Genomic DNA, 21,892 nt, shown 5'->3' with positions numbered 1-21,892 from the left:
AGCTCCAGCCATGAACACACATGGTTCTACTGGGCACCATCACCTAGAGAGGCCCTAGGCAGGTGGTTCTTTTGCTGGGCCTAGAGCCCTGCACCTGAGCTCTGCTGCTCAGACCTTCCTAGAGCCTTCCTAAACCTTTACAGTACACTAAGCTTTCCTCATAGGCCCTGCCACCTTCCCAGCTCAGATCACCAGAATGGGGGACAGGGCAGGTGGCATCATCCTACTTGTCCCCATGAAGACTAGGTTACTAGCCCATGCTCAAATGTGACGAGGGCTAGACCCCCTGACTCCTAGTCTAGTGCTCCTTCCACCATGCCATGCTTTTAGGAAAAGAACTCTTAAGAGAGAGGGGAGTAGATCACAAATAAGGCAGTGCAAATGAAAACTATAGTATAGCAATATTTTCCCTATTAAGTTAGAAAAATTGTTCAGAATTATAAAACCCAGTGCTGGCAAATATTTGATGAAATAGGTACTCTCCTTTACTGCTGGAAGCAATTCAGAAAAGCAACTGGGCATTATGCCCTAAAACACATAAAACTGTTTATATTTTGTTTCCTATATTCCTGGGAATCATCCAAATTAACCAAAAAGCTATATGTATAGAGATGTCCATTCCAGCATTATTTGCAATCCATCATTCATACAATATACAATTTCTGACTGCCCAGCACGTGGTAGGTAAGCACAGCACTAGGAAAACGAACATAAATGAGATGCAATCTAGGCTCTTAGGATCATGACTATGGTTGGAAATGGTGACCACACAACAGAATCCAAGGTGATGTGCAACTTAATAGGGGAATGTATAAGGTGCTGCTGGTGGGGGACAGCCCATGTAGCCTGGTGGCATCAGGTCAGTCTTCTCAAAGGAGGTCTCCCACCACGAGTCTCAAGAAGGAAGAGTAACCACAGCAGACCAAGGAAGAGGGGGCATTCTAGACATCCAGCGTGGCATACGCAAAGACACCAAAGGGCATGGGCATTTGGGAAACAACAGGAGCTGGTCTGGCTGAGGAGGGCAAGCCCAGGGCAGTGGGGATAAAAGAGGCAGGAGGAAGCGAGGCAGCTCACAAAGGTCCCAGATTCAAGCTGAGCAATTTGGACTGAATCCTGTAGATCAGGGTTTCCCAAAATGTGTTCTTCGTAAATTCGAGTTCCCTGGGGAGCTAATGAGTGCTTAAACAAGTCAAACAGGCTCCTTTCCTGCAGCCATTTCAGAGCCTCTCAATGCCACTGTGCATCGTAAATCTTCAAGTGTGTAGTGTTTCCCAGTCTCCCTTGCTCAGGGACCCTTTTTAAGTGGAGCATTTCACAAGCCTCCAATGCACTTTGGAAAACAGCTCCGTAAGCTCAACGGGAGAATTCCCCTAGCCGGAGCCAACCTGACAGAAAGCTGTGCTTCAGGAGGAGGTGGGCCGTGACTGGGGTCCAGACACTGTAAGCCCCAAAGCAAGAGCTCTCCAGCCCCACCTAAGACAGAGTCTGGATCTGGGTGAAAACTAAGCACCGGTCCGCACGGAGGTGAACTCAGCTGTGGGGCAGCCATGGATCATCAGACCTCATTGCGGCCTGCCCTGGAGCAGCACCTCTCAGGACCACCTGCCTGCCACACATCTTTGATCTACCAGGAGCCATGAGGCCAACAAAGAGGGCACAGGACCTTCTGCTTTCTTAAGATACCCCACTCTGGTAAATTGATAACTTGGCATCTGGTCTACCTACCCTCCCTTGTTTGCTTGGTTAAAACCAAGTCAGGCCGCCTCAGCCCAGTGACCTGCGAGATCCTCAAAGAGGAGTGTCTGATTCCCCCATGCTAAGGACCATCTTCTGATACGTGGTGACCTCACAACAGAGCTGCCCACGGGGTCTCTGTCTTGGCGGGAGATCTGTAAGCAGAGCTTATGGCTCGCTCAAACCCCAGCCGAGGTGCCCAGCTGGAGGAGAGAGCAAATCAGAATTCCCTGGGGAACAGTTTGGCAAATGAGACAGCTTCTGTCCTGATTCCTTTTGAGAAACACCATTCTACACTGAAGAGCAGTTCCGCTCAGGCTGCAGCATAAGGAAACGATGCTGCCCGCTAGATACAGCGTTGAGGACATGTGATTTCTAAGTCCTCCAGAGTCATATCTTTCCCAGTCAAACTGAATTCAGTGCACAGTATAGATGCTCACCAAGCAGGGGCGATCCCAACCCAATATCAAAGCGAAGTCACTTGAGTTAAGCATCATTTTACATTTTTTAATGCCTAATTGCTACACAGGTCACACACGCTCACAACCACAAGCCACACACGTCCTTCTAGTCCTGGAGAATCAATGCTGGCTATATATTCAAACCCCACCGGAGGTGGAATCCTCATGCAGCCTGGGCAGAACATCACAAGCCTCCCTTTCCTGCCTGGGTTTAATATTATTCAACAAGTATTTCCTGGGCAGTTCCTGTGTGTCCCCCCCAAACCCCTCGGCCAGAGAGAGAAGGAAGCAGACACAGCGCCCCCCCCCCGGCTTTGGGCAGCCCCAAGGCCCACCCCTCAGGGCACAAGCAGAGAGTACAGCTCAGGGCCATGGGAGCCCGGCAGTGCAGGAAAGGCCTAGAGCACCACAGGTCACAGTCGATGGAGTACTTCTGGAGGAGAGCCCTCTCTGCCCCAGACACATGGCAGGCAGGCTGAGGGTGATACCGGTGACAGACACTGCGCTAGACCCTCCCCTGGCCCCAGACATTCTGGATTCACACATGAGTTTCCTCCACGAAATGCCAGCCGGTGGCCACGCACAGCCTCCGGCCGCCAGCCGCCCCAGGGTCAGTGCCAGGGGAGAAATTGCTTTGGTTTAGGGTTTGGGAGTGAAAATAAACACTCTGGGTTTTATAGGTTCACCCATGTTGGCTGCTGTTTTCCTTTCCAGCAGCTGGTCAATCAGGCCTTTCATTCAGAAGCCAGCGGCCTCTGAGGAAGCCCTGGGCAGTGCCCTCAAAGCTCAAGGGATGTTTATTTGGGGGAGGGGGTGGGACTGGGATGGAAAGTGTGACATCTCCCACAGACCAGCACCAGGCTGACCTGCCTGTGGTCCCCAGGGTGCATGCTGCCTCCTAGTGGGTTCCTTAGGAGGGGCTCCCTCCCTGCAGGGGCCTCGGCCAGCCTAACCCACAGAGGACGAGGGCTCCCCCTCCTTGCCACATGCCCACACAAGCCTGCCGCCTGCACCCCCATCTCTCATGCCCCCCTCAAGGAGGAAGAAGCAAGACTGTAGATTAGTCCACCTCTTTTCTCTGGGCTACATTTCAATTGTCAGCAAGCATCCTGGCAGGTTCCCAACAAGGGGCAATCGCGTATCTGCCCCTAGCCCGCCAGTCCCTGCGTGTTAGTTTTGCATGTGCTTTTCAGAGGGCACCCTCAGGACCCCGGGCCCAAAGCACAGAAGAGAAATTGCCCCATCCACCGTGTGCCTGGCTGCACAGGGCTGGAAAACAGGTCACCGAGAGGACAAAATGCGAGGGAACACAGCTGCTAGGGGTGAGGGATGAGAGTGGGCCCCCATGGGGGGAGGAGCAGGGCCAGGAGGAGGACAGGCAGGTGGCTATAGGCTGCAGTGCCTTTCTAGGAACAGAGAGTCACTCTCATAGAAGAACTCAGTTCTACTCAATTAAGCAGCAAGCTTTTGGAGGGTGGTAAGTCACTTGTCAGCTATTTTCACTCAAGCAATTTAGTTAAGCATCTGAGTCTCAGTTTTCCTCATCTATAAAATGGAGATATGAAATACCCACTTCAGAGGAGAGTTGTAAGGGTTACGTGAAATAATGCCAGTAAAATGCCTGGGCTTGTCGTGAGCACTCAGTAAGTATTCACTCTTTAGCTACCACTGCTGCAGGTTCAAAGGCAAAGATAAAGCCCCTTCCTAGAGGTGTTCACAATCATAGTGAGAAAGATAGATGTCAACTGATCTATGCAGTGGTCAGGGCTCTGAGAGATGTGTTGGTGGGGAGCTGGCCAAGTGTTGAGGAAGGAACAACCAGCTCAGCTCAGGGAAAAGTCAGAGCATCTGGGCTGCGTCTTAAAGAATGAGTAGGTGTTTGCAGGGTTCAAGATAGAGGGAATACATCTAGACAGAGACAACACTGAGTACAAAGGTCAGGAACGTGGAAAAGCTCAACAAATGTTGACAAAAGCTGGCGAGGCCAGAACTAGTGGTTAAAGGTAAAATAGGGAAAGGTTAAAGGCAAGGTCCACAGGGGTCAGGTCAACAAAGGAGCTGTCTGCCAGGCTAAGAGCTGGGGATTTCTCTCTCAGTGTCTAGAGTTGAAATCAGAGCAGTGACATGACCAGATCTGTCTGAGGCAGTGTGGAAAGTGGCAGGGAGACCATGAGTTGACCAGCGCGTCCAGAGAAGAAGGGGCGAGGCCAGTCCTCAGGAACATCTCCAAGAGAAATTCAGAAGCCAGAATCAACAGGACCGGATGACTGATGGTTTCCAAACTGATGGATAATAGACACATGCTGATGTGATGCCAGGACCAAGATAGGCAACAAAGGGACCCCTGGATCAGGGGAGGAGGGCACACGGAGTTCAGTTTGGACAGGATGAACTGAGGAGCCGCTGAGGCATCCAGGGGGAGATACTTAAGATGTGACTGGACTTTAGCCTATCAACTAAAAGCCTAGAAGCTTCCCTGACATGAGTGGTCCATGAAGCCAGGGAAGGTGAGGGGACCCCAGTGCCCAGAGAAGAGGACACAGACCATCAGGACCATCAGACTGAGAGGGCCACGAAGCTGAGAAGGAGCAGGTAGAGTAGTAAGAGGCTGCAGAAGACCTAGGAGAAAGAAGTATCCCTGGGGGTCAAGGCCAGAGGGACTTCCAGAAGGAAACGATGGTCAATAAAGCCAAACCCTGCAGAAGGGTCAAGCAGGCCACCTGACAACCAGAAAGCCATAGTGACCCTGGCAGCCACCTCCACAAATCCAACAAACACAGCTAAAGCCCCCACCCATAGACGAAGCCCCGGGCCCATGTTTCCTATGGTCCAAAGGTCTGATGGCTCAGCTCCCAACCCTCAATCCCTGGTCCCTGGCTCCCCTCCCACCTACCAGAAAAAGAGTCCTTGTCCATCGAGGGCAGGTCCCGGGCCTGGTACATGTAGCAGCGTAGGTGGTAGCGGTTCCCATCTGCACCAAGGAAAAACCAGAGATGCCAAGTGAGGGGCTAGGAGTGGCTAAGAGGGGGAGCTGGGGCGAGGGTAGAGTCTACCCCTAGGAGGGGTCACAGATGAAGGGTCTGAGCAATAGAAATGACACACGTCACACTATGCGGGAGTGAGCTCCCCACAGAACAGACTACAGCTCAAAGGTAGACACCTAAGTGCCATGTTCTTGGGCCTAGCGAGAAGTGGTGAGGGGGGATGGAGGAGAAGGAAGAGGAAAGGCCAAATAAATGATGGGGGCAGCCAGAATGCACAGGGCCTTGAATGCCTGATTCCAAGCTTTGAGTTGATGCACACGCCACACGTAGATAGATGTGTGCATGTGCTCACAGATGCCTGCACACACACACACCCCCCAAAAGATACTGACCCACCACAGAGCACATAGACTCGATTCTCCCTAGCCCCCCATATACACTGGACCATATAACCCCATACAAACAAGCACAAGGTTACACATCCATCCATATCACCCCTGTAGACACCCCCAAGCATCACTTACAATCAAAGATGCAGGAAATCGTGGGTCTGTTCACACCAAAGCTCAAGGTGGACACGGACATGGAATCTTCACTCTTGTCGTCCACCACGCCGCCCTGGAGACACAGAGCTGGTCATGGCTGATTCTGACCCCAGAGCCTGGGAGTGGCAGGAGACTGGCCTGGGTCAGGAGACGTCTAGCCACTCTTCGGATGCTGAGAGCTGGGCCATCAGCCTCTAATTTTACTCTAGGGTAGCACATCCTCCTACAGCATCCCCAGACTCCAATGTCAAGTCCACAGGTAAATTGTTCTCTCTCTCTCTCTCTCTCTCTCTCTCTCTCTCTCTCTCTCTCCAATGGACACTAGACTCAGAATGGAATTTTGAGTTATTCCAACCCAAGAGGTTAGAGTCTGATAGAAGGAAGGACTCCAAGGGAGAGAATCCAGTGGGGATTTTCCCAGTGGGAGGAGTTAAGAGAAGCCAACGTCTGGAGGGCCTGGTCCACCATCTCTGTCCACCCCCTACATATTTGGACACCGGGTCCTAGCTCTGGGAGAGGCTATACCGCATCATCACCACCTCTCAACCAGCTCCCCCTGAGCCGAGGGTGAAAGAAAGTGCAGGTTGAGGCCAGGACAGGCACAGGAGCAGGAGGCTGACTCAGAAGCCAGTCTGCAGTTTACTGCACATAAAGTTAGTCAGTCAGCCCCTCACTTTGTCCTTGTTAGCACGGGGCTCTAACCACTGGGCCACGCACCAGCTTCCTTGGACCAGATGCCCACCTCCCTGATGCATCCAGGGTCACCTCTGCCACCCTGCAGCCTCTCACTGGGGTCCTGAATGGTTTGGGGAACTCGGAGACCAAGCAGGACCTCCCCCTCAGTGACAGAGAGATACAGTGGCCTGCTTCCTGTGATCACAACTTCAACACAAGCTCTAGAACCAGACTGCTGGAGCTCCAATTCTGGTCCTGTCACTTATCGGCTGTTTGACTTTGGGCAGCTTGCTTAATCTCTCTGAACCAGTCTCTCTGTAAATTTGGAATAATTCTACAGTATCTAGCTCAGAGAGCTGCTGTCATTGTTAAGGAAATACATTACATATTGTTCTTAGCACAGCTCCTGGCACATAATAAATGCTCAACCGATGTTTGCCATTAATGATCTTATGAGAGAAATGAGGCACAGGTGGGACAAAGGCAGGGTAGGTCATAAACTATAAAGTTTGCAATTATACTCGGGGGTGGTTCATATACCTCATATTTGTTCAAAATTATTCCAGGAGCTGGAAAAGTGGACATTTCAGGAGCCACAGCCCTGGGTAGAAATCAAAAGCAATCAATCAAGCAATCAATCTCTCAACACACACACACACACACACACACACACACACACACTCACACACACACACACTCACACACACACACACACACACACACCACACACACACACAGGAGAGCAAGATAACAGGGAGGGGTGTCATACTACAGACAGGGAAAGACCCAAAGGCCACCATGCCTGAATCCTTCCCTCCTGAGCAGGTGTGGACCCCAGGCATCCTGGGCTCCCAACAGAAAATGCATTTGGCCCGGCCACGTTACACTGGCCTCCCGCCAGGGCATGTACCAAGTCCAGCAACTAGTGGCTCCCAGTTTCAGGATCTGCAAGGCCGCACACAGGGCTGGACCTGGGGGGGGGGGGGGGGCCGGCAGGCCACCCCGGGCGTGAGGTGCGGGATGCCAAGGAAAGCAGTTCAGAACAGGGCTTGGCCAGCCCCCCGTGCAACAGCCATAGTCCGTGCCACCCAGGGCACCTTGGTGGGGCGAGAGGGGGTTCAGCTAGAGGCAGGGTGGAAGGCCCAGACCCCTGTAGCCCCTCCACCTCAGCCTGCAATGCACTGTGCCCCCCACGGGTAGGATGCTAAGGTGAGTGAAGGGAGGGAGGCTGGCTCTGACCACCCCCCCCAGCCCTATAATTTCTTCACTCCCTCTCAGTACCTACAGGGACCTCCGTGCTCGCGGATCGCTGCCAGTGCACATCCCCACTCACCTCACGCCTCCTCCAGATGGCTCCCCTAGCCTCCCCTCAGCATCACTCCCACCAAGAGGCCTCTGTCTGGGGCTTTGGCAGCAATTTCTGGGTCTCTGTCCAAGGGCAGTCTGCCCTCCTGTGATCAGAAAAGGTGTCCCCCTCCCTGGGATTTCCACGTGGGCGGGCGCCAGGTAGCTCAGGCCTAGCTCAGTGTTTGGCCCACAGCAGGCCCTGGCCCTGAGAAATAATGTCCTTCAGAGGGAGGAACCAGTGTCCCCTTGGGGCATACCCCTCACACTGCCTGGGCTTCTCCACCTGTCCTGCCTCCAGAGTGGGGATCCACAGGGTCCTCGGCCACCCCCCAACCCTTTAACCTACCTCCCAAGTGCAGACCTGCCTCTTCCTTCCCTTCCCCCCCAGCTCAAAACGACAGATAGGGATTGCTGAGAAGAAGCTGGGAGAACGAGGAGCCAGGCTGAGGGACACCCAGTAAGTTCGGTCCATCCCAGCAGAGCCCTGGCCCTGTGGCCACCCTGGTTCCCAGCCTGGGCAGAATTCTACCCATCCCACTGGCCAACGTCTTTACATCCTCTAGCCCACTGACCTTCCCAGGGTGCTCTGCACGCATCCTCTTCAGGCCCTGGGAGCAGAGAGAGGCCAAATTTCCCCCAGCCAGCCCAGACGTGGCCTCTGAATTGAGTCTCCAGCAGTCTGGACGCTCCCAGACACCCCCATCCCTGATGATTTCCATGCTCAAACCAGCTGAGACCCTCTGGGGGCCCCTTCCTTGTCCCTAGGCCTCTTGCACATAAGTCTTTCTGCCCCTTTCTTTTCCTTCTTTTTCCTTGGGTGGCCAGCCTCATCCTCAAGGTCACCCTGCCAGGATGAGTCAAGCACCCCTCCCATGTGCTTCCATGGCACCCTTGATCTAGCACCCCCCATCTACCCATCTCCTCCCACTGAGACCTCTGTGAGGATTTTGTCATACACCCGCCACACTTCACACACAGCAGGTGCTCAAGACAGACCTGGAGAGCGAGTGAGTAAGTCAACACATGAATGCGGACACCTCAGGAGACAGCAACAGCGTGAGCTCTGGAGAGAGCTTATGAAGAAGGCCGGCCTGTCACCCGGGCTCATGTACGTTAACAGATAATCCAATGTCACACTTCCTTCACTCCGAAGTATTTTTTGGTTTTCACGCGTGGGCATACAGGGCTCACGCTCCAGGAATTTCTCTCAAAGCAAACAATGAAGCCTCAAGAAAACCCGATGTGGGAGCTTCTGGGAAGCACCACCTTCCCGTCAGTCCTTCCCTCTGCCTGCCTTGTGCATTGCTGGATGTTCAGCAGCATCCCTGGCCTGTACCCATGAGACCAACACAGCTTCCTGACCCCTCAGTTGTGACGACCAAAAATATCTTCAGACATGGTCGAACGTCCCCTGAGGGATGGGGTGGGGGTAGAAATCGCCCCCAGCTGGGAACCACTGGTGGAAAGGGAATGCAGTGGAACATCCACAGCCCGTGGCAGGTTCCTAGCACACAAGCAGCACTCAGCAAATGGTGCGAGTGAGGTCAGTTTAAATCTTTCAACTCTCCAGTCTCGTGCTAAACAATACCTTCCTGCTTTAATCTGTTTTCTTTCAATTTGGAATCCATCGTCTTCTCTCTGCCACAGGACCTTTGCACGGGCTGTTCTCTCGACCTTGAATGTCCTCCCATGTGAGCTAACTTGAGCTCTTCCCTCAGCTCAGGCATCACTGAGGCCTGGATACTGCTGTGGTGGACATGTCTTCAGCCTCTCCTCACTTCTCTCCTGTATCCGTCTCTCCGTGTGTCCAGGCAAGGCACACACGCTCCTTTATCCCCAGCACCCAGCCTGGCATCAGGCACTTAGTAGTCACCCAGTGAAGATTTGTCACATAAAATGAATCACCGGCATTCCCTGTCCTAAGCCACGTGGGCAGCATTTAGGCCCTAGGTTCCAGGGGAAGGGTCTGGAAAGCGTACATCAGCTAGCACCCTGCTTCCCTTGGAAGGCTCAGAGTAAGATGCCACCACAGAAAGAGCAAATGATAGGGACTCACCCCCCCGAGGACGGAGCCATCTCTGGGGTGGAACAGAATGGAGCGAACCCTTGGAAGGCCCCATTCAGGAAAGCTTCCTGGAGGAGGGGAAAGAGAAGAGGTGCTGACTCAAGGGGAGCAGCAGTATGCTGGATGTGTGCCCCCCGCCACCCCCACCCCAGAGCTTAGAGGAAGCCTCAGCTAAAGGGCGAAGCTGGGGCCGGGCAAGGAAGGAGAGAAAGGCTGGCTGACTCCTGCTCCTGCTCAGAGCCCTGGGTGGAGAGAGCCAGGCTGCAGTGGCGGCTGACACTCCGCTTTCTGTCCACCCACCCTTCACCCCCACTCCATGCACTCGCTCTTCCCCAGCCTCCAGGGCCGGGCCCTGGGCATTGGGTTTCCCACAGCCACATTCCTGCCTCCATAGCTCATGCCGATGCGACTCCCAGACTGTGGTCTGTGGCCACGCACTCCATCTTGGGGCTAGCTGTGTAAGGGATCCTACTGCTCGCCCAGGGGACTGGGTAGCATCCAACCCGCTGCTGCCCGGCTGGCGGCCACGGATCTCTGGAGGAGCCCGAGCTTAGGACCGTGAGGAGCTCTCTCCTCAGATGGTGCGGGGCTGCCCCCGGGGGTCGCCAGAGGCAGTGGCTAAACCCACTTTACCTGCTGAGGACTCCTGCCCTAGGACCCTAGTGCGGCCACCACACCGGGAGGAGGCGGACAGGTTCTGGGAAAATAAGCAGCCTATGAAGGGGACCCCTCAGCCCACCTAAATTGGATACGAGATCAAGCGCCAGACTGCTAGTGTGTCTGGAATTCCTCCTGCGCTGCTGCTTGTCTGTCACACACACACCTCCTCCCTTTGCCAGTGGTTCGATGCCTCATCCATACAGGGCCTAGACATCCAGCTCAGGAGCTCTAACACGGGGGCAGGACAGAGGGGCAAGAGCGGCGGTGGATGCAGCGGAAAGGCTGAGCAGAGGGCCTCTGGGGCTGAGCAGGCAGAGGGCGGAGCCACCTCAGCCACACCATGGCAGTCAGGAAGCAAACAACAGAGCCTCGGTGGTACCTCAAGGGGGCTACAAGGGTACCCTCTACCCCATCAGAGTCAAGCAGGTGGGTTTCGGGGACCAGCTGCTCTCCTGGCTTCATGAGGAGGACCCAATTCCAATGCCTGATGGACCCAAAGAGCACAGGGACAGAGCTGTCGGGAAGGCTGCTACGATCGGGGCCCTTATCTCTTATGTAAACAGGATCAGGGGACCCCCCCCCCAGAGCAGCAAGTGCTGGAGCTGGCCTGCATAGCTCATAAGAACAGATTCTTAAATCTTCAGGTGTATTGCAAGCCAGCCGTTAAACACAGCCATTTGTAACCATTATACCACATGCATTTATAACTACAGACATTTTTTTTAGAAACAAAGATGATACTCAAACTCATCACTTCCTAATGATTTTATGACCTTTGACTACTGTCCTGCTCCTGAGGTTACTTGCGCCTAGTGTATCTGTGGGCTGGAAATACTATCTAACCATCTGCTACTGCTCATCTCTTCCCGTCTCCACTCTCAGTGATGCCACATTGCTAGCTTGAAATCGGCCACAGTGGGGGTATGTACACCACGGAAACCAGCAAGTACTACAAACCAGGCTGAGTTTGTTTTTTGGATGTTTTTTCTGGAGAGCCAGCTGTTTAACACTGACCAGCACGCGCTATGGTGAAGTGCCAGGATCTCTTCTCCACTACTGGCTTTGCTAGGACATCCAAATAACAAACAGCAGCATAGGAGCAGTATGCTATAAACGCTGCACGACCCCACCATTATCCACAAAATTTTTCGTAACACTCATGTGAGGAAACGCCGCTAGGACAATTATGACTTGCCTTCGCTGTACCTCAACTTGCCTATCCGTAAAATGGGAGTGATGATAAAACCTATCTCTTAGGACTGCTGGGAGGGTTAAAGGAGATGATGCACCAACAGGGCGGGGAGGCAATGCCTGCTCTAGAACAGCTGGTAAACGTTGTTCGGAAAGGGCCAGAGAGTAAATACACCTCTGCAGGACATATGGTCTCAGCAGCCACACACCATGCATACACAAATGAGCACGGCCATGTGCCAGTAAACCCCATCTATACAAGCCGGCAGAGGCCACACTTGGCTCGTAGGCTATCGTTTGCCAACGCCTGTTCTGTAAGGAGAGATTCTTATTTTTGCTGTGTTGTTCTTACCCCCATCTAGAAAGTGAAAAAGCTGGGGCCCAGAGAGGGTAAGGTCTTCCCTAGGATTGTACAGCAAATTAACTGGCAGAGCCAGGGCATCTCCCAGCAGCCTCTCGGGGCTCTTCCCAGTTTCTGCTTCCCCATCAGAACTCGGCACCAGAGCAGGGCTCAGGGACAGGACAGGGCTGAGTGCCAAGTCAGGGCCTTGGGGAGCCCAGGGCCCACGTCACTGCCCTGGCTGCCCAGCCTCAGCTTCCAGGGAAACCCCACACAGGCTAGCAGGCCAGACCAAAGGAGGGGAACGCTTTAAAAGAGGGAACTCGGGAACACAGACCTCCCTTCCTAATCAGGGCTGATTGCAACCTTAAGTAGAATAGCAGGCAAGGGTGCACCCCCGTTTAATTTACAGCTGGAGCCGAGGCTTGGAAGCAGCTGCAAAAATCCTTGCAAAACTACTGGCCGGCCCCTGGGGAGTTTGGGAATGGAATCAGGAAACCTGGAGAATCCACGATGCCACGTGTGGGCTGGCGCAAGCGTCTGCGTGTATGTGTGTGTGTGCGCGTATGCGTCCCTCTAGGCTTTCCGTGTCTCCCAACGTGGAGGCTGCAGAGAACGCTCAAGCGGGTTTTACCCAATGCCAGGGTGCCTCCGTAATCAGGGCCATAATCAGGTTCCAGTCTGTCTGGGATGGCCCTCCCTTATGCCTCTTTCCCAGCATGATTACACATAGTATAGGCAATAAATTATAAGGTCACCCTAGCAATTGTGGATGCAGACCCCAGCGCATGGACCGTGACACGCGTGGGGCACCAGACACATCTGCCCAGCTGTGACACACACACCCCTCAGCACCCATGCATGCCTGTGTGCTGGCATTTTGTCTCAGGTACCCAAACATACAATTGGACCCTCAAGACTTCAGCATCCACATCTGGAGTGAGACTGATCCAAGGGTCCACCCATTTAAAGGAATTACCCAAATGGTCCTTCTGTGTGGGGCAGCAGAAGGCTCTTGAGCGGCCGGCCAGCCTTCCGTTAGCTCCCGCTAGCACAAAGCCAGGTAGAGAACAGGTGCTCAGCTACCATACTCAAAACATAGAATCCAGGGAAACCTGCAGCCACCTCCCCCGCCTGTGTAGACCAGTGGGGATTTTGATTACTTAATGAGGCAAACCCCTCTCACCTCCCAGACGCTGCCCCTGGTCAAAGCGCCCGCTCTGGGAACCGGGCCTGCATGCTCTGCGTACGGCATGGGCTTCATCCAGGTGCAGAGACGGCCCCTCCCCTCCCCACTCACATCTGACCTCCTTCTCAGCCAGCTCAAAACCCACATTGCTCCTCTCTGGCACCAGCCTTTCCCCAAGCTCCCCCACCCCCACCCCCAGCACTTCCAAGTCCCAGCTGCTCTTCTCTGCCCCTAGGCTTGGTCTGGGAATGCCTGTCTCTGTAGATCCTCTCCACTTCAGGTCAAGACTCAGGCTTCTGACAACCAACTGGAGGCTTCCAGGGCTGACGGCAGTTTTGCCAACTCCCCTCTAACTGCCCCAGGGAAGCCAAGCCACATGGCTACACAACAGCCAAGAGCTCTAGCCAGCAGCCCAGGACCCTCCCTAGGACCCCACTCAAGGGCCCTCTCTAGGGGGAGGACATTACACCTTAATAGGAATGGAGATACGAACTTGGGGAGAGAGGACAGAAGAGCCCATTGTCTGGCCTTGGTTCTAGAACTGACTCACGCTGGGCCACTAGGCAAACCCCTTCTCAGGTCTGTTTCTTCTGGAGTAACATGAGGGGCTCAGAGTTGTTCTAGAACAGCACTACTGTCCAACAGAACTTTCTGCAACGATGAAACTGTTCTAGAGCTACACTGTCCAAAATGGTAGCCACGAGCCGGGTGGGGCTATTGAGCACTTGACATGTGGTTGGTGTGACTGAGGAACTAAACTGTCTTATTTTAATTACTTTAAATGTAAATTTAAATACTCACATGTGGCTAGTGGCTACTGTATTAGACAGTGCAGTTCTGGAACCTCAGTCTCCCCAACTGGAAAATGGGTATAATAATAGAATCCAGTCTTCTGGGGTCACTGTGAGGATAAAATGAGACAATGTATATAAAGCTTTCAGCCTGATCTTTAGCACACGGCAAAATGGGTTTTAGCAATTCTTATCCTCTTTGGGGTCCTAAATTCCCTTGAGAATTGGAGGAAACCGTGAACCTTATGTCAGAATTTACACGCCACAGACACACATGTGCACATACATGCACATCACACACGTGTACACGCATACGTGCACATACATATCACACACAAGCACATTGCGCACATATTGGTATGTGCACACACATCATCCATGTGCTTACACATCATATCCGCACACCCACAACCATGCATCCAATTTCAAAGGGACCCAAAGCCAGGTGGAGAGTGCCTTTCGAACATGAAAGCTCCTTCCAGCTCTAAAAATCTCCAAGGCTGTGAGCACATGTTGCCGAGTCCCCATCTCCTTCCCTCCTGCCCAGGCTCAGGCATTTCAGAAAACCCTTCCTAACCCTCGGGGCCAAGCACAGAGGCAGGGCTCTGGAAAAATCCTTGCACATGGAGGGCAGGCCCAGGGCAAGGGCGACAGGATGGATTCCATGAGCTCATCCCAGCAGCCGTCACCAGAGTTCCCAGAGAGGCTGGTGGCGTCGGGAAGGGGTGCCTGGGTGGGAGCCGGCGGTGGCGGCAGCAAGGGGTGTGGGGCGAGGAGAGGGAGGCTGGATGGAACGCGTTATAATAGCAGCTTTGTGCTCTGCTTCCCAGCTCCCTGGGAACGCCAGGAAGATTATGAAACCGGTGTCTTTGGGAATGCCAGGATATTAGCTGGAAAAAGAATAATACGAAAATAAAATAATGCTCGGGATGGAGACAGCAGACGATTAGCAGACGGAGCCAGGGCCTCCCGCTCCATGGAGGGAGCCAGGCTTGGCCCCAGCAGAAGGTTTCAGGGAAAGGCTGCCCGTGCTAATGAGCAGACAGGGCCTGCCTTCCAGCAAGATGTCTTCAGGAGGGAAACTGGCAGGCAAGGCTCGGCCTTCTGGTGGACCTGTGGGCCAGGAGAAGGATGGTAGGAGGCAAGGGGGCGCCACAGGCCTGGTGCTCGGGCCCAGACAGCCAGAACTGTCAGATTACCAGGGAGTCCACCTGGCCACCACCCACGGCTCTTCCCTGGACTCCTTCAAGGTCTGCCTCCCAATGTCCTTCCCTAAGAAGCCTCCCTCACTAGACACCATCATTCTGGAATGACTCTCATTCTGCCCTCCAGCACTTCAAAGATGCAGATCCTATGGGGTTTATTTGTACTCACATGTGAATGCCTCTCTTCCTAATCAGACAAGAGTGCCCCGTAGGCCAGGCCTCCACCATCAGATCAGGGGATCATTAGAAGTAAAAATCACTTTTCTCCCACCAAGGAGCAAGGAGAACATGTCATCATACCCTGTCTCCCTCTCTAGGACCCTGGCCACACACCTTCCCCAAATAATGGATACACTCCGCCTCTCTCTGAAAGGCATCTAAAGGGGCGCCTGGGTGGCTCAGTCGGCTAAGCATCTGACTCTTGATTTTGGCTCAGGTCATGATCTCACTATTTGTGAATTGGAGACCCACGTGGAGTCCTGTGTCCACCCCACTACCAGTGCAGAGCCTGCCTGAGAGTCTCTCTCTCCCTCTCTTTCTCTGCCCCTCCCCTGCTCGCTCTCTCTCTCTCTCTCTCTCTCTCTCAAAATAAATAAATTTTTTAAAAACATGAAGAAAAAAAAAGGATCCAAGTAGGGAAGGAGGGCGATGTGACCACCCCCCTCATCTTCCTCAGGCACAATGTACTTCACATCTTCACTACTCAGAGATGGTCCTTGGACCAGCAGCACTGGCATCACCCAGAGTCCTCTTAGAAATGTAGACTCTAGGTTCACCCAGACATGTAATCAAGAGTGTGCAACAAAGCCGCCATATTGCTCCTACGTTGACTAAGGCTGAGAAGCACTAAAGACGTGCCATGTGGTTTTTCCTTACAATGACTCTAGGATGCAGTGACTTTCACAGGTGAGGTAACAGAGTCGCTAAAGGGATAAGTAACCTGTCCACAGCTAGGAAGCAGAGAAGGCAGAATCCAAACCAAACCTGCTCCCCTGAGAAGCCTCACCTATCCCACCATGCTCTCACCAGGCGAATCAGCAGACAAAAGTACCCAGCGGGTAAGGGCAGCACCCAGGACAGTAGCTGGGTCCTGGCACCCAGAGATCCCTACCATCTGCTCCCATGATGCAGGGTGGACTTTAGCCCCCATGCCTTGCTGGAGCACCAGTATGTCCCAGGACAAAAGACAGCAGGTTCAGGGCAGGAGCACATAAAAGTGGCCATGGAGGAGTGTGTGTGTGTGTGTGTGTGTGTGTGTGTGTGTGAGAGAGAGAGAGAGAGAGAGAGAGAGAGAGAGAGTGTTCGTGTGCATGTATGAGTATGTGTGCGCATGTGTGTGTGTGCATGTGTGAGTGTGTGTTGTGTGCTGATGGAGGTTCGATTCACTAAAGTAGAGTAGTCTAGATAGTTACCATCAAATGGGCCTGTGGCCCTGTCCAAATGCTGGCCACACCTAAAGACTTTCCAAAACTGTGTCCTCCAACTCCAGGTCTGTGGGATCCAGCCTCTCCAACCACTGTCTGCCTCTGGTTCTCTATGTCAGCCAAGCTCCCCCAGGACTCAGAGGGCTTCACTATGTTGGTTTCTTCTGCATATCACAGGCAAGTCACATCTGCTTCACAATCAACCACCTCCCCATGTCTGTTGCCTTGACATTTGATTTCAATGCTCCCTCATGACATTTTCTCCCACATAAAGAATAAACGGATTGGTTTCTCCATGTCTGGGAAGTACCCCCCTTCATTCTCCCAGTCACCGAGCCATGAAAGCTTGGCAGTGGGTCCCCAGCCTTGTTCCTCTTCTTCCCCCAGATCCTGGCCAGCCCAGAACCCATCCACACTTCCGTCCATGTGTCTCTGGCTACCTCTGGCCTTGCGTTCTCTCTCCCATGGCCCTGGCCTCCCTGCCCTAAGCGGCCCGGCAAGCGGCTGCCAGGTCCGCCTTCTTCACACAGCACTTAACCATGTGTGTCAGACTTGCCAGGGCCAGCCATGAACTCATCGCAGCCCCAGGCCCACCACGCCCGCCCCATGGCCCAGCAATGGGAGAGGCCCTACCACGCACCCAGCAGAGACTCTGGGCCCATCTGACCCTCTCCAAACTCTGCCACTATACTGCCCTCTACTGCCTCCCCTAGCTCCCACCCCAGATGGTCGCCTCATCCCAGATCACTAATCAAGGTTCCTGATGGTCTCTACTCTTCCACCCCCAATCATCCTCCGTGACTACTTGATTAATGGCCCTGAAGCCCAGCTCTGACCAGAGCACTCCTCTGCTCAACAATCCACACTGGTTCCCTACTGCTCATTGAACAGAGTCCTGTGGCCATCATCAAAAGCTCTTTGCCCAGCACCGCTTGGGTTTTTTTTTTCCTTTCCAGATGCTCTTCTCCCCATCCTGGTGGTGCTGTCGACTACAGAAAAGGGGCATGACTGAAGTGGCCAATCAGAACATTCCATTCTTCACCTTCAGGCTGGCATGGGCACATGACCAAGACAGCTAGTTAGTCACCCACGAGACTGTCACAGCATCATGGTGAAAACAGCACTCTCCTCTCTGGGGCCTCCAACTGTGAGGAAAACAGAGGATGCCAGGTGGGCTGTGCTATTTTTTTTTTTCTTTTTTTTTTTTTTTTTTTTTCAACGTTTATTTATTTTTGGGACAGAGAGAGACAGAGCTTGAACGGGCGAGGGGCAGAGAGAGAGGGAGACACAGAATCGGAAACAGGCTCCAGGCTCTGAGCCATCAGCCCAGAGCCCGACGCGGGGCTCGAACTCACGGACCGCGAGATCGTGACCTGGCTGAAGTCGGACGCTTAACCGACTGCGCCACCCAGGCGCCCCTGGGCTGTGCTATTTTACCTACCAGGACTTTGCCGGCTATAAAGTTGGTGTCAGTCTTTTGTGGGCACCATTTTTGTTACCACACAGAGTGAGGCAGTGTGAGAATGAAGCCAAGACAGAGGCAGATGTCAGAAACAGAGTCCTGCCAGGCTTAATGCCTGTTTGGCCTCTTGGACTCTCCCATCAATCTGAGCCCTTAAACTCCTTTTCTCTCTTTAACCCATTTCATTGAGTTTCTGTTCACCTTAGGGTGCCCGCCCAGCCTTCTCAGACATGGCCCTGACTCAGTTCTGCCACAGAGGCCTTTATCCTCCCGCCCCTCAGCTGGAGCCACAAGACCACCCCCAGGCCCTGCCTTGCGCCCAAGCCAGGCCCTTTCTGACAGGACAAAGAGAGTCAATGGACACCAGCCCTGCGCTACAAGCCCTCCAGCTGTGGCTACTCCAGCTGGGGCAGCAGTTTCCTCCCACCCAGGCTGAGCACGAGCCCAGCAGCCCAGAGCTCTGCCGTCTCCTTTCAGCCTCCCCACAACTTGGCCCCAAGACATCATCAGACATCCAGCATTATCCAGCCCCCAGAGGGTGTCCTCTCCCATACTGCCACCTGGCCCACCATCAAGGCCCGAGAGGGCTGTAACCCCTCTCGGGACACTGCCAACTTCACCTCCTTTCCCTGATTCCATCCCATCAGATCCTGGGCCTGTCCTCGGTACTCCCTGGTTCAAGGCAAAGACCCACTGCTCCTCACTCAGACCAAATCCTCATGTACATGTGCACATGCACACACACACACACACACACACACACACACACACACACAACTGGTGCACACGTCAGCTATAGAAGCTGGTGGGACCTGCTCCCTGAGTCACAGCCCAAAGCCCCAGGGGGTGGGCAGTCCTGGCTAGATTTCAGAAGAAGGGTCTCCGACTCTGTATCTCCTCCCACCTCCAGAAATCCCCAGGCCAAGACAGAGCGGAGAATGGCCCTACTCAGACTAGCCAGGAAGGGTCTGCTCATCTTTTGGGGGAACACATCAGCCAGACCCCAGGTAACCCTGAGCTGCCCCAATGTGACCTGCTCCAGAAAGTGTGCTCTAAGGCAGAAAGCCAGCCTGAGGACTCAGTTTCTGAGGTACATCTCTCCCCCAGAATTCCCAGGGATGCCGTGACACGGCTTCTGTCCAGCCAAGGAGCACTCGTGTCCAACCAAGGACATTCAGGGGTTATTAGACCTCTCTGGCTATTCCCTGGGGTGAGGCCAAAGCCTCCGAGACCCACCCTGCAGCAGCCAGCGTCTTCAAGAAGAGCCAGGTCCCTCGGCTCTAGCCATAGGTCAGACCGAGACCCTCTCTGCCTGCTCCCAGCTTGACTACACAAAGCAGCAGTGGATCTCCCAGTGCCAAGAAGGGAGCCATTTTACTTTAGGAGCACACCCAGACTGCCATCTACTTTCCCCACAGGCAACTCTAAAGGAACTGTGTAGCCAAGGTGACCAGCCACTGTTCCATCTGAAGTGCTATCCCGGGGGCTCCTACTTCAGCCCTGAACAGCCCTGGAAAGCAAGCTGCACCCCGCTGACCCACCACAGGCCCAGGGACAACGTACCAGAGCCCCCTCGAGGGCAAACACGGCCGCAGGCCCTGTCTTCTCCAGGGGCTCCATGCGGCGGCGCCAGCGGCGGCGGCGGAAGGCATCCGTCTTGCGGTACTCCAGGTGGAACTTCCAGCCAAAGAGCGAGGCGTACTCCCAGCCCTCGCCCTCCGCCTCTGCCTGCCTGTGCTGCATGGGAGAGAACAGGGCAGGCTCAGGCACTGCTTGGAGGCTTGCAAGGAGTCCTTGGGCTGGACTCCTGCTGTGCCTCTCTGGCTTGCCCTCCAGGAGTCCCCACCCGCTCCACACCAGCACCCTCCAGGTGGGAAAACCTGGGAGGGCTACCTGGAGGAGGGGGGCTCTGAGCAGCTTCTGCAATGACAAGAAGGAGCCCGAGTCGGAAAATCAGGAGGGGAAGAGGCTCCCCGGGTTGTGGGGACCCAAGGAGCCAGAAAGGGAAGGTTGACTAAAGCAGGGCTGAAAACACTCGGCTTTGGGTTTGTTTGTTTACTCAGATTAAGAATGGATTTCATGGATCCAAGGTTTTCTTGTCATTTCCTTTTTCTTCTTCACCTCCCAGCTTATAAAAATAGAAGCGGGTAAATGAAGATTCTGTTTCCCGACTCCAGGCTCTTTTTCCTTAGGCTAGACCTAGGTCAGCTGTGGAGGTACCCCGCCCCCACATTTCCTCGAGGGGACCCTTTCCCAGACCTGGAGAGAGACCTGGAAGTCCCTTCCTATTCAGCTGGTGACCTGAGAGACTGTCCTCGGGTACGCCTCAGGCTCAGGCTATGAACTAAGCAGTAAGTGCCTGTCCTAGAGGGCAGCTGGACTGGGCGAGCCACGCTGCCTGACACGGTTCACCTCTGTCCCCTGGGTGCTCCTACAGGGACAGCTGAGTCTGTCTGGTTCATGGCACCAAAAATGGTTTGTTGCCTCAAAACCTTGCTTCTCCCTGGACCCAGTGACATACTTGTCTAGAGTCTCTGTGCCCAAAGAGAAAGGAAGAAATTTGGGTGATGCCAAAGGCTACTTTTGGACTGGGGGAGGCCTGGTTCTTGGACCAAAATTCAACTGCGTGCTTGGGAAGGAAGAACACAGAGCAAGAGGCCCCAGGGAAGGCAGGCACTGAGGCTGTGCAGCACCTGGTCATCTGCAGGACTCTAGGAGCAGGTGCATGTGCTGTGTGCACTCATGTGTCCACCCTACGCCTCTGTCCTGTGGGTATACGGGCATGCCTGTGCGCATGTGTACTTGCACTGTGTACACATCCCCTGGTAAATGCTGAGGGAGCCCACCGAGGCCACTCTCCCAGCTGGCACACTCACACGATACATACGTCCTCACCTACCAGCTCCAGCAGCCCCCTTCTCCAGGGAACTGCCCATGCTGAAGGAAGCAAGCCCCATGGGGACGGTGCATCCCTCAGCCCAGCCCCAGCAGCCCCAGCTGATGACACAGCTAAGAGGGTACAAACCCCAGCCCCCTTGCCTCCAGGTGAGAATGATTTTCTGCTGCTCCAAGGGGTACCCCTCCCCAAGCCACAGCTCAGACCAAATTTGACTTGGCCTAAGACCACATCTTTGCTCCCAGCACTCCTGAGAGCACTGCTTCTGTAAACTACCTGCAGCCAAACCCGTGCTCAGACCCTGCCTCTAGGACACGCAGCCACAGCCAGAGTCTGGCTATGTCTTTGTACCTCCAGGTCTTGTGCAGTTCCAAGTGCATCTCCTTGCGTAGTCATGGGCATCTGGCTGTGAGCATCTGGACAAGCATGGGAAGATCTGCGTGTGCACTGTGCACGTGCTGGGTGTGATCTGTGAGCATCTCGAGGGAGCTCATGTGCCTTATACGTGTCCTGAGCACACACGCGTGTGTCTGTGCACACATGTGCCCAGCTGGCCTCCCCCAGCCAGGGCTTCATCCCACCCACCACCTAGTGGGCTCACCCTCTTCAGTGCCTCCATCTGGCTGAGGTCCCTCCTGCGCAGGCGGACCCAGCGCCGTCGACGGTGCGTGTAGTACATCTTCTCAGCAGGAACCCAGTGCTTTGGCTTCCGATCCGGGGGGATGGGGATACTGTACTCCCAGCCTGGGGGAAGGGCACCTGTCAGTCATTGCCCGGCCATTCCCCATCTTTCCAGAGGCTCTCTCTCCCTCTGGAGCACACTCACAGGCTCATGACTGACCACCGACTCTTAATTTATAGCTACAAGTATGGGCTGATCTAAGAAGTCCCCTGGATGAAGCAGCCCATTGAAGGCCGGT

The 21,892-nt window shown here is 54.2% G+C and overlaps 1 protein-coding gene across 16 annotated transcripts in view; it reads right to left on the bottom strand.

Moving 5' to 3' along the window:
- DYSF (dysferlin) overlaps positions 1 to 21,892 on the bottom strand; it is a 227,109-nt gene that overhangs the window by 86,260 nt on the left and 118,957 nt on the right. For all 16 annotated transcript variants that reach the window (XM_030310815.1, XM_030310819.1, XM_030310817.1 and 13 more), the window contains 4 exons: positions 21,574 to 21,716; positions 19,640 to 19,813; positions 5,707 to 5,800; positions 5,092 to 5,169 (listed from right to left, as the gene is read on the bottom strand). In XM_030310815.1, the coding sequence (XP_030166675.1) occupies positions 5,092 to 5,169; positions 5,707 to 5,800; positions 19,640 to 19,813; positions 21,574 to 21,716 (489 nt within the window). The remainder of the gene's footprint in view (positions 1 to 5,091; positions 5,170 to 5,706; positions 5,801 to 19,639; positions 19,814 to 21,573; positions 21,717 to 21,892) is intronic.

The sequence above is a fragment of the Lynx canadensis genome, chromosome A3 (genome assembly GCF_007474595.2).
Source record: "Lynx canadensis isolate LIC74 chromosome A3, mLynCan4.pri.v2, whole genome shotgun sequence".
NCBI classification, from domain to species: Eukaryota; Metazoa; Chordata; class Mammalia; order Carnivora; family Felidae; genus Lynx; species Lynx canadensis.
This window is presented reverse-complemented; position numbering and strand designations above follow the sequence as displayed.